Source organism: Parasteatoda tepidariorum, chromosome 8 (assembly GCF_043381705.1).
Source record: "Parasteatoda tepidariorum isolate YZ-2023 chromosome 8, CAS_Ptep_4.0, whole genome shotgun sequence".
NCBI lineage: Eukaryota > Metazoa > Arthropoda > Arachnida > Araneae > Theridiidae > Parasteatoda > Parasteatoda tepidariorum.
The window spans coordinates 36,332,475-36,349,855 of record NC_092211.1 but is presented as its reverse complement, the minus strand read 5'-3'; the positions used below and the strand labels follow the sequence as shown (position 1 = coordinate 36,349,855).

The 17,381-nt window shown below is 29.0% G+C and overlaps 1 protein-coding gene and 1 non-coding gene across 2 annotated transcripts in view; one reads left to right on the top strand and one right to left on the bottom strand.

Annotated features, from left to right (window-relative positions):
- Positions 1-16,621, bottom strand: part of LOC107436880 (uncharacterized) — a 20,709-nt gene extending 4,088 nt beyond the window's left edge. Inside the window, exons 1-2 of the mRNA XM_016048703.4 lie at positions 16,410-16,621; positions 7,194-7,829 (exon numbers count right to left, since the gene is read on the bottom strand). Coding sequence (XP_015904189.1) covers positions 7,194-7,829; positions 16,410-16,421 — 648 coding nt within the window. The 5' untranslated portion in view covers positions 16,422-16,621. The remainder of the gene's footprint in view (positions 1-7,193; positions 7,830-16,409) is intronic.
- TRNAI-AAU (transfer RNA isoleucine (anticodon AAU)) lies at positions 1,949-2,022 on the top strand. Its single transcript has one exon. It is a non-coding gene; the product is annotated as a tRNA-Ile (tRNA).
- Positions 16,622-17,381: the final 760 nt, after the last annotated feature.

Below are 17,381 nucleotides of genomic sequence, written 5' to 3'. Positions count from 1 at the left end.
TTCGCTTGAAATTATTACAAAAAATTATTTTAATGCATCAATAAAAGTTACAGAGCGAAAATTAAAGCGATCTGTTTGCAAACATTGGCGTGAAAGAAATGCGCCAAATCCGATGCACGCGCTTTATCAGAAAAGGAGTAAAAATATCAGAATATTTGTATCAATATGAAATTTAATTGTAATGAAAATGCCTATCAATGTTAACTACATTATAATCTATTAATTTAAATAAAAATATAAAAAAATAATTGCTATTTTGCTAGTTAAAAACCAATTAAATTCATTCCATAACTTGACGTGCTAACATATAAATAGAAAATAAATGTTTATAAGTGAATATAAAAGAATAAAAATCTTTCTTGTGAAATGTAAAAGGTCCTCCTTTAATGAATTTTTTGTTGCATCCAAATGCACAGCAGTATACCACCATTTTTTTAAAATTTTATAGTTAAAAACACAGCTCATCAATTCACCTCCATAGGAAAAGAATGGGGAGAGGGTTTACTGGAGGGAAAATTGTCCAGGAATCACGTGACGATGTTCTTTGCAACGAGAGATGGGGGACTGGTTCTCTCTACCTAAATTACTCCTCTAAGGTCCTAAACAGTGACCCCACACCCCTATTTGAAATACTTAAATCTAGTTACCATAGTCACAGCCACGAGTCTAGACGAATGGCTAGGGGAGTTCTTACTTACTATAAATATCGAGTTAATAAATACTATATAAATCGAGTATTACAAACTATAAATATACTCGATTATTATTCAATATAATTTGCAAATGAATGTTTAACATTAAAGAAAAAGGGTTCTAAATAAGTCCCATCATTATTGAATCCAAGAACAGCGTAGAATAGATTTAAATATCATCGATTTTTCTAATTGTAATTTTCAAATTCTAACGTGCATAGTTTTTTTGCACATAATATTTTATAATAAATTCTAAAAATTCGTATGCAGGGAGGTTATTATGAAACACTTTCTGTAAAAATACAAAGAATGTGATACTGCCTAACACTCAACTATTTCGATATTATTTTTTGTTGCGTTTATGCCCCACTATGCTTATATCTTTAATAATTCTTAATTCTTTTTTATTCCCACTTTTATTTAAATTAAAAAGATTGTATTTATTTACCAATCCTAATCACTAATATTAACAAACTAATATTAGTTTTCTAATTTCAGAAAAAAAAAGGTACAATCTCTGTTTAATCTGTAATATATACCTAATATTAAATCTACGTAATCAATAAAAATGGTAAACATTTGAAATTGAATCAACAAATAAAAAGTAAAAAATGCTAAAAAAATAATTTTATTCACCATATATTGCTTATGCATCTGAAGTGATTTTTTTCTTCTTTTTAATTTTATGATTTTCCTAAACTTATAATTATTTTAAACTGAATAAAATTTTTAATATTTTTTTGGTATTTTTTGCCTAACTAAATAAATAAACAGAACTGAATAAATATCCATAATTATATATTCAATTGTAACAACTTATCCAGGCAAAATTATTAATGCAATATAATATAATATAATATAATATAATATATTATTATATAATATAATATAATGTAATATAATTTTATAAATTAAATAAACTGAAGATAATTAAATAAATTTAGAAATTAAAAATAATAAGCTATTAACAATATATTATAACCATTTTTATTATTATATTTAAATTATAATAATCTTTATTTAGATTAAGATATAATGTATGCATATATTCATTTGAAAATGATTGTCTATTTGTATCAAAATTTTTGAAATTAAAATTATATAAATGATTACTGAATTTATTTGCATTGTTTAATTTAAAAGAAAATATAGCATTTTATAAAAATCCTGTAAAAAGATTATCGCTACTTATTAACCAATTTATATCTGTCATATAATTTAAGTTGTATATACAGTAATTTCTGCGCTTTCATCAAGGCCCATTAGCTCAGTTGGTTAGAGCGTCGTGCTAATAACGCGAAGGTCGTGGGTTCGATCCCCCCATGGGCCACTTTCTTTTTTATTTCCTATACAATAATCCCGATCTTAAACAATGAGCAATAAAGATGCAATTAATTAAAAAGATTTAAAAAAAAAAAAAAAAANTAAAAAAAAAAAAAAAAGAAATCGATTTTATATTTTACAACTATTGTTCACTTAAATTAGACAACAAACTGTCGAATATTCAGTTTTCATTACAAAGAAATTTTACGACTTTAATGAAATAATTCACAACCAAAAAACTGATTTGTTCTAGAAAATTGATCTATATATTAATGAAATATAATACCAACTCAGGTCGAAACATAACAATAATTCTTGAACAAAAGAATATTTAAACACAAAGATTTTGTTCCCGCTGTTCTTTAAAAAACAAAATTATTTTTTAACTAATAATAAATTTCAAAGAAAAATAATACCAATGTGATAAAATAATTAAAGCAAATAAAATTAATATAAATGGTATAAAATAATATATTTTTGTTATCAAATCTATGAAAGATTATTTTTTGCTTCGACAGAGTATGATTTTTTAGATTGATCGAATATTATATGTTAAGTCTATTATTGTCGTTCATATTAATGTAAAAGTATTGCATTTTTCTTATATCTTTTGTTTTTCTCCTTTTGAAGTACTAATTATAATATTAAAAAAAAAATAAAAACAATTTTGCTTTTATAACATTTTTACAACAGTTTTTAAATTATTAAAAAATAAATCTAAGTTACATCTTTAAAAAATACGAGTGTAAGAAATTGCCTTACTTACATTGAGATTTTAAATATTAGATGGCAGCACCAAAAAAATATACTCATTCATTGAAGAATTTTCAATAATAAACTGAGAGCTACTAGATGGCAGCACGAACATTAAAATAATTTTAAATAAGGCGTGCATTGGCGCTTGAAAAGCATTTTCATTGTATTTATAAAATTTTTACTTTTTTACCCTTAATATTGCATTTAGACTTCAAATAAAGACACTTCAGCTCTCTAATAGGGAAGAATTTAAATAATTATAAAAATATAAATCATTATGAAAGTATAATATATTTTTTACTTCAAATAAATCAATAGTATTTGATATGGAATTATTGATTGATTAATATATAATTCAAATTTAAGTAATCTTCAGAATTTTAAAATTTTTTATTTAAAATATTATTTACTATTTAAAAATTTTTGGAACAATGGCAATTAATATTAGGATTAACTTCATATTAAAAGAATTATATCAAACTGAAACAGATGTAACCTTATACTCTCAAATACTTGGTTAATATATGTGCAGAAGTAACAGTAAAAAAGGAGCACGGTGAATTTGTTTTCTTTTTAGCCAAGTTTTATGTTTCTCAATCAAAGTTTACGCTTAGAAGAAAACGAAATGAAATGAAAGATTAAAAAAGAGCCAAGCAAATCTATTCTTAAACTCAGTCTTAGAAAGTTTTGTAGCGTATCTACCACTTCAAAATTACAACTACAATTCACTAGTATATAAGACATGTTAACTCGACTCTATATAGGGGTACCTTTTCATAGATGACGGTTGACATGGTCTGTAACTACGCTCCTCACATTGGTGACCTTCGGACGCGATGTGAACACGCCTACCTTGGCAAAAACGCCCACTTTGATCTGGATACGCCTACATCGGCAGTAACGCCTACTTCGTTGGATGGTCCACATTGAACAGTTGACTTGCTACTTGTGACTGCATCATTATCCACCTCCTCACGCTGTTGCTACTCAGTCTCATCTCGATCACACACAACGTTGGCTTGCATACACTCGACTGCTAACGGCAACACAGGAGCGACTACAACCGTGAAGTTAATACACCTCTCACATTCAGCACTCAAAAAAATACGGTGATCTTAATACAGCTCTCCCGGCTTCGCACAAAACAGCAATAAATCAACTAGTGGCATCCATTCATCGAATTCTATCATAGCTATAATTCTGGTGGCGGAGTACTGTAGCGTATCTACCACTTCAAAATTACAACTACAATTCACTAGTATATAAGACATGTTAACTCGACTCTATGTAGGGGTACCTTTTCATAGATGACAGTTGACATGGTCTAATACTCGGCCCCCCACAGTTTTTTTCCCCGCCTTTTTCTTCTCGCTTCTTTTTTTTTAAACTACGTTTTACAACACAATATGAACAACCAATAAGAAAGCCAATTAATTGCTATAAGAACTATAAATATCTAAAAGTGATGCGAACGTTAACGATTGTCTAATTATTATTTTTTTAATAAAAAGCAATACATTCGAGCACTTTTTTATTTTTTCTTGAATTAAGTAACATATCCATTGCTACAGAAACAATATTTTACAACGGTACAGAATGCACAGTGCGGAAAAAAAGAAAACATAACTTCTGATATAATTATGGAATTGAAAATCAATTTTAAAAGGCTCAAAAAGATGTGTTTTCACATGCTTCTTATTTAGTATCAACTATTGATTGAATTAGTTACAAGCACAAAAGTTAGCTCAGGAACTAATGAAGCGAATCGAATTTCTTTGTTCTCCTCACGATTACAAAAGGTGCTTATTCGAAGATAATTCCTGGCAAAAAAGAACTATTTACAATTATTTAACATTCTTTGATACAAGGATCTAAAAAAAAAAAAAGCTTGAATTTTAAGGTACATTAATCTTTTTTTCCGCGTTAGTCTACGAAGTTTCAAACGACATGATGCAAAATTTGAAGCAGATCAATTCATTCCTTGAGAAATAAAAATTTAAAATTACGACCCCTTTAAGATAGCAAAATACGCAAAAACTGAAATAAATATTCTTAAATAGTCAGAACTTTCACTACCGAACTAATTATTAGATCAGATAGCAACTATCCTCTCAAATTTTGAGGGTTAATAATACGAATCCGCAGTAACTGCATTTTTATTCAGAGAAAGTAAGTTTTGTGACTGAATTCGTAACTTAAAATATCGTTTTAACAAAATAATTTTGGCGTTTAAGGTTAAGGTGGCGTTAAAACGGGGGAGTCATTTTCTCTGCAAAGGATCAAAATTGTGATAGCATGCCTTCGGATCATCCGGAGGAAATTTTACCAGACCGCCGACTGTAGGCCATTGTGGCTGGGATAGCCTGGCTGGTAGGGTGTTGGACTCGTGTTCGCGAGAACCGGAGCTCGAATCCAGCCGAACGAAGAATCTCCGTGTACTAATTGGTGACTGGTGCACGTTGCATCTGTCGGGGTCACATAGTCCTCCAAGTTCCTAAAACAAATCAATACCTTAGAGGGTACTGATCCAGGAATCCCCTTGTTTGCTGGATTGAGTTCAAAATTACAAAGCTACGAAGTTGAACATTGGTAGTCACAAACTCAAATTAGGTTGGCTGTTCAACGACGGTTATAAAATAAAATAAATTAAAATAGGCCATTGTGCAGCTCTAGTGTTAAGTAAATGAACTGCACTTATACTTCAACTATACTTGTTAGGGGAAGTTAAGGTGGCTTATGCAATGCAATGGCACATGCAATGCTGACCCCATTCCTTCACTCATGCAGTTGTTGACGAAATTGTGGTGCCTCAACCTCGATAACTCTTCTAATCCACACCGGTCTCTTGCGGGAAAGTTTTACTTTTATTTCTATATTCTATTACTATTATTTCTATATTCTATTACTATTATCGGGAATGTTTTACTTTTATTTATATGTTCTATTACTATTATTTCTACAGTTTTTGTTTATCTAACAATTTTAAAATGTTATAGATAATTACAAAATTAAATATAATAAAATAAAAAAATGATAAAATATTATATTCTGTATCTTTGGATAAAAGGTGTTTCATAATTGCATTAAAATAATCCTATGATTTGTTTAAATAGTTGAAAAAATAGGCGAAACTTTCGTTTTTTTTCTTCTCGAAAACACTATTGGGTTCATATTTAAAGTATTTCCATCTGATATGCATCTATAATATAAAACTAAAGAAATTTATCTCTAATATATATGTATCAAATTATTTGCAGCTTTATGCAATGCTTCTTAAGATTTGTTAATTTAAAGTAGCTACTTGAACGCCGAGTCCTTTGTAGAAAAAAAAATTAATAAAGTAAAAATTTAAACTACACTGCCTTTTCAATACAGAGGTTAACCATTCTTGAATTTAATTTTTGACTCAATTTCGAAATAATTTGCCTATCGTGTGCGAATAAAAGGTAGTTCGTAATCGCCTCTTTTAAACCTTTGAAGCAAAATGTTTACTAAACATATTTATTATACTTTTTTCCTTATTTTGAACTAATTTAGATCAAAATGAGTAAAAAATAGTACATTAAGCATTTTAATGATTTATGGTTATAAAATACAGTATGAAACACAGGTGTCTTTTTCTGCGTTAGTGGTAATAAAATCTTTCAGACAATAATTTTTCAAATTTGCACTCATTTTCAGTTATTTAGATCTAGAGAAACTGTTATTCATTATTGAAATTTCATTAATTTACAAAATAAATTATTGCTGAATTTTTGAATATGAATGTAAAAAAATTCTTTTTCAAACTTTTTTTTTCAAGTTTTATTACAAATATAATGCCGATAATCTAACAGATATTTTTCAGTAACCATAAAACTGTTTTTTATAATTAAAAAATATCAAAATATATTTTTATTTATAATTAGGGCATCGTAAAAAAAATACATTTATAAAAGGGACATCTGTGTCCCATCCATTAAAGGGTTAATACATATTTTTAGAATCCTTGTCAAAAATGAAGTAAGAAGTCATGCACATTATGTATCGCAAATTAATATTTAAGCCGGGAAAGTATATATACACCATCGAAATATGCTAAATCACTTGTGAGGAAGGCGGGGTAAAACTCATTAAAAGCTGTTTGATTGCGCCATCTTTTAACTCTCTGTTTTCTCTGATAAATATACTGGTTTTGATGGGTTTTTTTTGCTGTGATGAGTTAGATATCAAAAATGTTTTTGTATTTTGTTAGATTAAGTATTAATTTGAGACACTTTATGTGTATATCTTTTAAGCTTCATTTTCGATAAGGATTCTAAAAGTATGTGTCAAGGGTGGTCATTACAGAACACCCATGTGACCATTTTTATCAATACGAGCAAATACATATCAAGCAACATCGTAGACTGTAAATTACTGGACGAAAAAAAACAGACTTACCGCTGAGTACAATATTCTCGGATATCGTTCATCATAACCAGCAGAACTAGGATCGTTGACAGTAATAGGATTGTTACTCGTAACATTTAATGATGGAAATCCAGGAAAAAGACTCCTGTCAAAAGGGTTTATATAGGATACATCCGCATTTTCCGATTCAGGTGCACTCGTAGCAGTTTCAACATTTTGTGGATTACCTGCGACATTTGTACCCATAGGATTTCCTTCTGGATCCCAACCAGCCATCTGCACAGGAGCAGGATCCAGAAGAAAATCTCCTTCTCTGTAAGATGAGATTGGACTCTCTGAGCTTACTACTGGAGTGTTGTCATGTAAAGCCATGTCTACACCAACATCTCCTCTGGCTATAAAACCATCAGGTCCTGCTTCGTACTCTACCATCCTCAACTTTCCTCTTGGATCAGTGTAACCATATCTTCCTCTAACCATGCCATCTGCGTCTTGATACTGCATGTGCATGGAATGGGCAATGTTATTGTCGTTTCCAGTGTCGTAAGCGAAATTATAACGACCTGTTAGAGGATCTATTGCTGACTGGTATTGGAAGTTTCTATGTTCGGCCTGCTCCTGGGCGTAGATGGTGTGAAAAAGAGAGGATACCAGCAAAATGCCTATCTGTAAAATAAATTATCAAAGGAATTTGTTACTGTTGTCATTAGTTAAATATATCTATGAAAATCTATGTGAAAAAATCTTTGAAAATGCTGAAGATTTTTATAAAAAGTAAATATTTAATCTTTAACATTTCTGAAACAACAGAGAAATTTTGACTTTCACTAGAATGCTACAGAACACACAGACATATTTTGTATGTTTTGTTCAAGATACGTAAAATGCCGAAAACTCCCTCGAAATCTGTCGAATCGCTTAATAGTACGGCCAGAGGAAAAGCACCTAATCACCTTCTTTCAATTCTTCTTTATTTCCGAAGGCAATCAAACATGTTTGACGTTTTCCGCTTTGCCTACACTCCCTTCAATATTAATTTGCAAGTTCTAATGCAGAACTTCTTTTGAGAAGGATTCTAAAAACATCAAATTGTGGTCATTATGAAAGATATTTTTTTAAAAATTCTATAAAATACCACTCATCCCCTCCTTTAAGCGAAGATTTCAATAAACTACAAAAGCAAAAAAGAATTATAGAACATATTAGAAAAAGTATAGTGGATATTTCCTCGTTTCAGATAAAATTTTAATTTTAAATGGATATAGGATGATATCAAATCTAAACTGTTTTCGTTTTATGTGAAAGTTTTTCATCTTTTGCTGATCAAAAACTGATTAAAAATTAAATAAAATAAAAATAACAAAAACTACGCTTTCAAAGGAGAGTAAATATGCAAAAAGAATCGTATTTTTGTCAGATATAAAACGAGGAACATAGGGTGCATCACCTTTGAAATATGAGGAGTATTTTCAGTGGTTATTGAAGTTTATACAATATTGATGCACATTAAGTTTTCTAATCTAGACCTGAAAGAAATAATATTATTTTATACCATTTAGTCTACTTGAAAAACACAGTTTTAAAATTTTCTATTTTAGTTTCCAATTTTTTTAAAAAAGTTATCTGTGTGATTAGTATTTCGGAAAGTGGTCAAAATTTCGATTCATGATAAATTTTCCTTGCACAATTTAAAGAACGATTGTAGCTTGTATTAATTTCAGGCACACTGCTCAAGAAATAAATTTAAGCAAATTATTAAAAATAATGCTCTCGAAAGACAAAAAATGTTCAACAAAAATTAGTAAATAATCATTATTAAAAGTAAAAAAAAAAAAAAAAAATCTCGAAAAAAGCACCTAAAGTTGCAATAAACTTCGAAAAAAATTGGAATATCGAAAAAAAAGAGAAAAGAAAAAAAACTGGTGTCAAGCTCATAATTGAAAATATGGCCCTTTCAGGATGACAGAATTCAACCCTGTAGTTGCATTTCAGCGGGTAGAAGATCGGACAACATAGTTTTTTCTCTTTTACGCTTGAAAATTCACGAACTATTAATCGAGTTTGAAATTTTTTTTTCTTCTAATCCCTTTCTCTTTTTTTCTACACACCTTCACAATATCAAGTTTCTAAGCCTTACAGAATACCAGCATAACAAAATGTAACAGAAAGCGAAAAATTTTTTTAAAAAATACGCAATAATCACTTTTACGAAGACTTTCATAAACAAAAATGCCCTTTTCAGCATATCAAATTTCAATTCTGTAGTTGCATTCTTGAAGCTTGTAGAGTTACCCGCATGGTGTTTTTTCCAGCAAGTTTAACAGTTAATTTTTCTCAAACTAATAATTGAATGTTAAATTTTTTTTATTCCTTTGCACACCGTGCATATTTTTCCACACACCTTCATAATTTCCAGTTTCGATGTCTTATAGTTTTTGCACAGAAAAACAAAATGTAAGTATAAGTAATAGGTAAGTTAAGTTAAACACCCAAAACAGCGAAGTCGCTGGCACTCACGATTTTACAATATAGAGAGAAATTAAATGGAAGTAACAGTTAAAAGATTTGTTAGATATTGAATATTTGGATTAATTTAGAAATATTTGTATCAAAATAGTATTGAAATATTAACAGGTGAGCAAATGAAGCATATGAAAATTATTTATCAATAACAATTTAGTTTAAAATTTATTTTAAAAGAATAAACAGCGTTGATTGATGGTCGGGAGGAAAAAAACTAGCAATAGCTTTGATTAATTAACAGCTAGAAACGTTTTATTCATATAAATTCGAGTGTAAAGAGATTTATTGAGGGTGTCTTTTCTTTAAAGATTTCTTTTTCATATCTCGAATCTAGTTATGCGGGATTTGAAATTCAAAGGTCAACTAGATTTGAAAATTGCTGAAAAAACAGTGGAAGGATATTGAGGTTGTGCGTAGTTCTTGCACCGGGTGAGTTGTTTGATTGATTGATACATTATCGACAGACATAGTAAGCTATATGAGATAAAAATGAAATGACTTGCTTGGCAGAAAAAAAAATGCGTTTTATTGAGCATTTGGGTAAAAAAGGAAAAAAAAAACACAATTTGTGGATATGAGAAAAACAATTTAAAAAAGGTTTTTCCTTAAAAGAAAATCGTTTTTAGTAGGGGGTATGGTTTCCCTGGACGGCCAGCAACGTTTGACACTTTTGAGGCATCGTGTCAATGAGGTTAAAGAAATTGAATAGAAATAGTTCAAATGTTCTTTCCTACCTGGATCTTATCTATTTACCAGACTTCGCTACTGCAAATCTTCTTCGCTTGTGTTTAAAAGAAAACGAATTCTAACAATATAACAAATTTAATGACAGGACGGACATTACACAAAACGATCTTCTTTAACGAAGCTATGGAAATCAAACTAAAAATAAAATAAAAACATTAATATTCATTATATGTGTTCAGTCTGAGAGCCATCTGTTGGCCTTTAAGTTAATCTGTTTCAGAGGTTATTAATGAGGGACATGAGTACTATGTTCCACTCCTCCAGAAGAGCTCTTTCCAGTTCTTGGAGTGTTTGTGAGTTTTGTAGGCGTCCAGAAATTAGTCATCCTAGAATGTCTCCAAACATGCTGGATTGGGTTCATGCCGACAGAACATGCTGGCCAATCCATTCGTATGATTCCTTCTTCCAAAATGAAATCTTTTATCTAGTTCGCACGATGTGGCCTGCAATTATCGTCCATTGGCATGAAGTCATTTCCAATCGCTGCAGCGTAAATGTCTATAATAGACCTCAGGATCTCCATTTCGAATGATATGGAGATCAATGCGCCTGCGCCCATCAGTGGAGATGCCAGTATTGACCATCACTCTCTCACAGCAAAATCTTACACTTTCGTGCACGAACACAGGATTGTTTCTAGTTAACGACATTAGTAACAAGGGACATTAGATAAATCCCCTCCTCTCCATGGAAATGCATTTTACCCTGACTTGCCCCTTGGTTATAGCGATTTTTCTTGTCCTGTTTTTAATCATTTTTTTTTTTCTCGCGGCTTCTGTGGTTTTACATGTTTTGTATCTCACTTTTATTTTTCCATTCTTCGATGGCAATCTTAGGTTTTTTATTTCAAATTTTTTTTGTTTTTTCTTTTTATATTCACGTCTGGCAAGTTTTGAAAATTTGTGCCTAATTTTGAAGCGCTTGAAAATATGTCGACTGTTATTTCATATTTGTTTATTTCTGAAGCGTATAAAGTTTTCAATCTTCGAAAGCCAAATAATAGTTCATTTCTGAAAGTGTACTGTCAGAAGTCAAGTCGAGGAGGTTACGAAATTGCTTCTATTATTCGGTACAATTTAGCAACCGGTAAGAAAAATTCATAAATGCTTGCAAAAAAACTACTAAATATACATTAGTTCAGAGTTCGCCAAAGTGATCTATATAAACCTCCAGGGGTCTATTTAACAAAAACGGGGGTCGATCTGAGACAGGGGGGCGAATGGGGTCGATTGTGGGTCGAAAAAAAACAGCTCTCAATACGCAAATCACACATACCTAATTAAGTATGTAAAATTTGCGAATTTTTTTATATATAATTGACTCAATATCAGTTTCTTTATAAAACATAAATTAATAAACGTATATTTATTGGGGTGAAACAAGTATTTACGTACCACCGCGCAGTGGCACGAACTCAGCGCAGTTTATAAGTCATATGCATATGTGCGCTTGTCCAAATGTCACGTGTGACGAGCATTGACGTTACAAATGCAAATATCATACGCAGTTTCAGCTATCTTTGCAAACTGTGTTGAATATTTGCAGTGTCATTATTAAAACTTTTATAATTTTGGATAATTAGTTATTGTTTCGATAAAACCATTCGTTTGGTTTACATATCAATTTTAATTATCAATGCACAAAAAAGAAGGTAAGCATTAATAATATGGATTAGTACAGCCCGCGACAAAACTATAGTACATTTTGTATTTTTTTACGAAAATTACAAAATTGACCAATTTTGATGAAAATTAAAATTGACCAATTTTGAACCCAATATAGCGAACCTTGCAAAAAAACACCAGACACTCCCATCTCATTGATCAAGAAGCAGTAAACCTTTAGTTACTTTACTTATTATATCTACTTATGCATAATTCCTTATTATTTAATAATAAGGTATTTAAATTTCAATATTAATATATTTTTCATAAAACTATTGTTACACAATGTACTATTACTTTAATAAATGCTTAAAATCATAAAATAAATGAACAAACACAGTATCTAATAGAGTTTTATTTAAATTAACAGAAAATTACTTTTGTGGGGGTCGACGGAGATTTCGAAAAATTATATGGGGGTCGGTGATCAAAAAAGTTTGGCGACCCCTGCATTAGTTGAATGTAATCAGATAATTATAATCAGGAAACTGACAATAAATACTTATTTTTATAAAACCTTTTTTTTAAACTTTTATTCCCGAAAAATAGAGTTATATAGTAAAAATAGTTCTATATAGAGTATATATATTCTATATAGAGTATATATATTCTATATAGAGTATATAATTCTAATAATTTTTGCAATAAAAATATATAATAAATTATTAAAACTATAAGTAAATCCAAACTATTTACATTCATGAAACTCTGTAAATATTTGCAATTTTTAAATTAATTTGTCAAAAACAACCAAGGTGCAAAATAGAGTAAAGCTTTCATATCGGTTAAGTACGTTTAAATCGGTTTATTTATTTTTTTTAAAAAACTTATTGAATATACATCCAACAGTGTATTTAAATTATAAAAAAAGAAACCGGTTTATTAATATTTTTAGCACAGGAAAGCACAACATTAATATTTTTAGCACAGGAAGCGTATAAAATTAACTCTTAATATAGCGAAAACTGTTGTAATTTTATCTCAGTAAATCTTTAAAAGATTTTCATCTTTTCATTTTTCTTAATTGAATGCATTTTGTTAAATTAGCAACCATTTCAAAAGAAAAACTTGTCACGTAAGAATACAAATAAATGTCAGAGAATGTCATGAGAATAAAATTAAATCGGTTTCTTGATGTTTCAAGGGCATATTATGCAAATTACCATTTTAAGAATAAGGATATGTTAAACGCTGTACACTGAAACTCCACGTGCTGCTTTTTCTAGGCACAATACATCATATTTAAACAATTGCACTGCGCTACATGAAAAAAATAAATTATTGTACGCGTGCGCAATTCCAGCTGATTTTTAAATAAAACAACCTAAATCGTAAAAAGTCACCTACTCACCAACTCCGCATTTTGTTTATACTTGTCATTAATTTTATGGCCTAGAATTCGATTTGGAGAAAAACAAGGACCATTTTATCAGTAAAATTTTTTTTTATGAAGGGCTAGAATGGTTTAAACCTCTGAAACATGAACAGTTGTAGCAAGGAGGTAGATCTGGGGGAATCCTCCCTCCCCTTAAATTGTAAAAAAATCCTTATAAATAATTAGTTTTTCTTCTTCTTTTTATATATTTATACATTTCTTTTATTGGTGTGTTCTTTTCCTTCCCAAAACACCCACTTACAATAAAACTATTTAGTTTTCAATTTTGGCCAAAGCGGTTGAAATGGAGAAGTTATTATACAGTGAAACTTTCAAATTTTCTTGCAATAGCTTCGGGATCTTACCACTATCACAAGCTACTAAAACTTTAGGGTATTGTATTGTATTGAATGTAAAAGTTTTATGGCACAAGATCCAAAGGAGGATATGCTGGGCCAAACAATTTGTTGAGTTAGATCTAATGGTAAATTGCACACAATAGTTTCATTGTCATAAAATAAATGAAACTAATAAAATAGTTTCTCAAGACACGTATTTTCAAAAGTTCATAAAAATCAATAAAAAGCGCAATTCTATAAAATACACAGAGAAGGTAAAACGGTTTATGGGTTGGAAATAAGAGTGAATAAAATCAGATAAAGCAGTTATATACAATATAAAATACCAATAGCTCGCAGAAATGCAAAAATGTTAGGATGATGAATATCATCTACTAAAACTTTAGGGAGGAAAAGAAGAAAGGAAGTTAGGAAGTTGATACGTGTAGAGAATATGTAAAATAATTGTGAGAAAGATACAGAAAACTCTTGAAAAAAAAGAAAGAAAGAAAAAAAACAGAAAAAAATTAAACAATTAACTGGGCATATCCCTAAATTTCCCTCTTTGCCTTAAATGTTTTATAACTTTGCATCTCACGTTCCTACTTTAATGAACATTAAATTGCTCAACAAATAAATTTTTAAATTTATATAAAATTATTTATTTTTAATGAAAAAGAAATGTTTATTTCCGTTTTCAAAACTCCCAAAACTATTATAATAAGTAGAATTTTAAATTTTGCTTGAAATGTTAAAATAACAAAATAGTTTCGCAAAATTGTATTAATGTTCTTTCTAATGACACTTTGAGAAGCCAAGCTTGTCAACCATGGAACTTGCGAATTAAGTCATGAAGGGGCTCCTTTCGTTTGAAAGAGAGCACCGCTGGAGTAAAAGTGTTACTTTAGTTAGAACCCCCTGAATAGATGGCCACATCACTTATTCGTGAGGCCACTTCCATAATTTAGCTATAAATCTGAAGAAGGACATTTTCTCCAGATCCCTGAAGTTATGATATTGCTAAGAGACTGACCACAGATTTTACGAGCACGTATATCACATATACTCTGTCGTTCTTTGTGGCTAAGAGGATCGAATCCTGGTCCCTCTAGATCGAAGTCTGATGCTCTAACCACTGGGCTACCACAGCTAATGTAAAGTCTCAATACGTGTAATTAAAAACAGTGACAAAAAATATCCGAGAACATTAAGGAAATAAAATCATATCGGTTTCTTGAAGTTTCAAGGGCATATTATGCTTAATAAAAGTAATAGTTATTCATGCATGATTCACTTTATGACTTTTCAAAGATAGGGGTTGTTTCTAAATGATGTCACATATTATTTTTAATATTTTTACCCCTCCCCATTTTGACAAAATTTCGCATCTCATCATTTCTGGACACACGTCACGCTGTATTATACAAACATATATAACCAGTTCAGAACCAAGTCCTATGTAATAGCAACCATAGACATGTTAAATTTGAACAATGTAGCTGTACTTGTCTAGGGGTACAGACCGGTTCTCCTGGTATTTTTTACTATAAGTTTAACAGTTAATAATTTCGTTTGATTAGACACGCACATATTATTGTTACATGATTATAACAAAAATTTAAAAATGAATGACATTTGAATTTTGGTTAAAATAATTGCAAGCTGAAAATTGATGCCATTCTAGTAATAAAATCATAACCATAAATTTAAAATTAATATAACTCATTACTTCATGCTAATAGTTTTAGTTTTAATACTATTGTGATGTGAATTATCATAATTGCAATTTTTAAAATAAAATAGATAAATATAATTTTGATTTTAATGTCATTATGAAATTTTGATCTAAATTTAATTAACTTAATATTTAAATCAAAGATAATATTAAAATTTTATTCTAATTATAGTTTTAAAATTTTATTATCATAATTATTTTTTTAAAATTAACAATATTTTAATTTACTTTATCACAATTAAAATTTGCTAAATAACAGTAACTTTATAAAATAATCATAATTTTATTAAATAACTATTACTTACAATTTTGGATTTAACATTATTGTGATTTGTATCATTATAATTATATTTTTTAAGGTTCTAAAAATTAAATAGATTTTAATTTAAAAAAAATTGTTTTCATGCTATTATGAAATTTACGTCTAAATTTAATTTACATAACATTAAAATCAAATTTTGATAAAAATTTCGTCGTAAGTTCAGTTTTAATGTTTTTTAAAATTAATACTATTTTAATTTACATTATCACAATTAAAATTCTCTAAATAAATATAACTTTATTAAATAATAATAACTTTATTATGTAACGATAATTTTATAAAATAAATATAATTTTATTAAATAATTATAATTTTATTAAATAATTATAATTTTATTAAATAATTATAATTTAATTTAATGATTATAATTTTACTTAATAATTTTATCATAATTGGTAATGGAAAAATTAAATTATTTAACTACAACATAATATAACAACATAATTGGTATAATTTCAACATAATTGACAAAATTAAACTATTTACCTAAAATAGTGTTATTTAAAATTAGAATGAAATAAACATGGGTTATGTTAACTTACCATTCGAAGCATCTTTGTAATATTAGTATTTCATTACTCAACCATGTGATAATCATTGTCATAGCATATATACTCCATGTGGGTTGACATTTTCATGGCCAACATGAAGGTGACCGCCCATGGGTTTTGTATTCTGTTTTTTTGTCACTTTCACTACCCTTGAAATTAAGGCACACGAAGAAAGTGAACTTGTGATTGCCAAGGCTCCTTTTGTTGATAGTTGAGATCCTGCACCCTTTTAAAGAATTCCACAATTAATTTTCGCTTGTTTTGTTTCTTTTCATAAATTATGTGTGATTATACCTTTTGACTCATTTGGGCATTGCATAGGACCCGTTAATAACTTCACTTAGAATATTTTCGATTTATGTTAATGTAGATGCTTTTTAAGGTAGCATCCAAGGTTATGTAACTGTATTAGACATAATGGGTATCTGTTAATAGGCATTTAGTGATTGTGTTATTCTCCGTTATTTAGCTCTATTGTTAATTTTTACATAAAAATTAATTTCATTATTTTAAAATGAATAATAACTTGTATTAATTAATTTAAAATTAATAAACTCAAAGGACTCCCCTAATTTTCTGATACGTATTAAAACCAAACCTATGTAATATGTGTAAGTCAATCAACTCATATACATTGTATAAAAGAAAACCAATTCAGATAATGTAAAAATAAAAGAATTCGAAATTGTTTTTTAAGAAACAAGACATTTTCTGCAATTCTGTATGAAAAAATGAGAAAAATAATTTGCGTGCAACTTTTAAAAATTGAGTCGATATATCCTCAGTTAATTTTCCAGATATTATGTTAATTTTATATAAATTTTGTCTTAAAATGTGTTTCAATAATTTTTATAAAATGTTGAAGAAAGTAAATGAAAAGTCGGTTTTGGATTAATAATAATAACTCCAAATAACAACATGCTGAGTATCTGTTGAGGCATTTACCGATTGTGTTACTCGTCG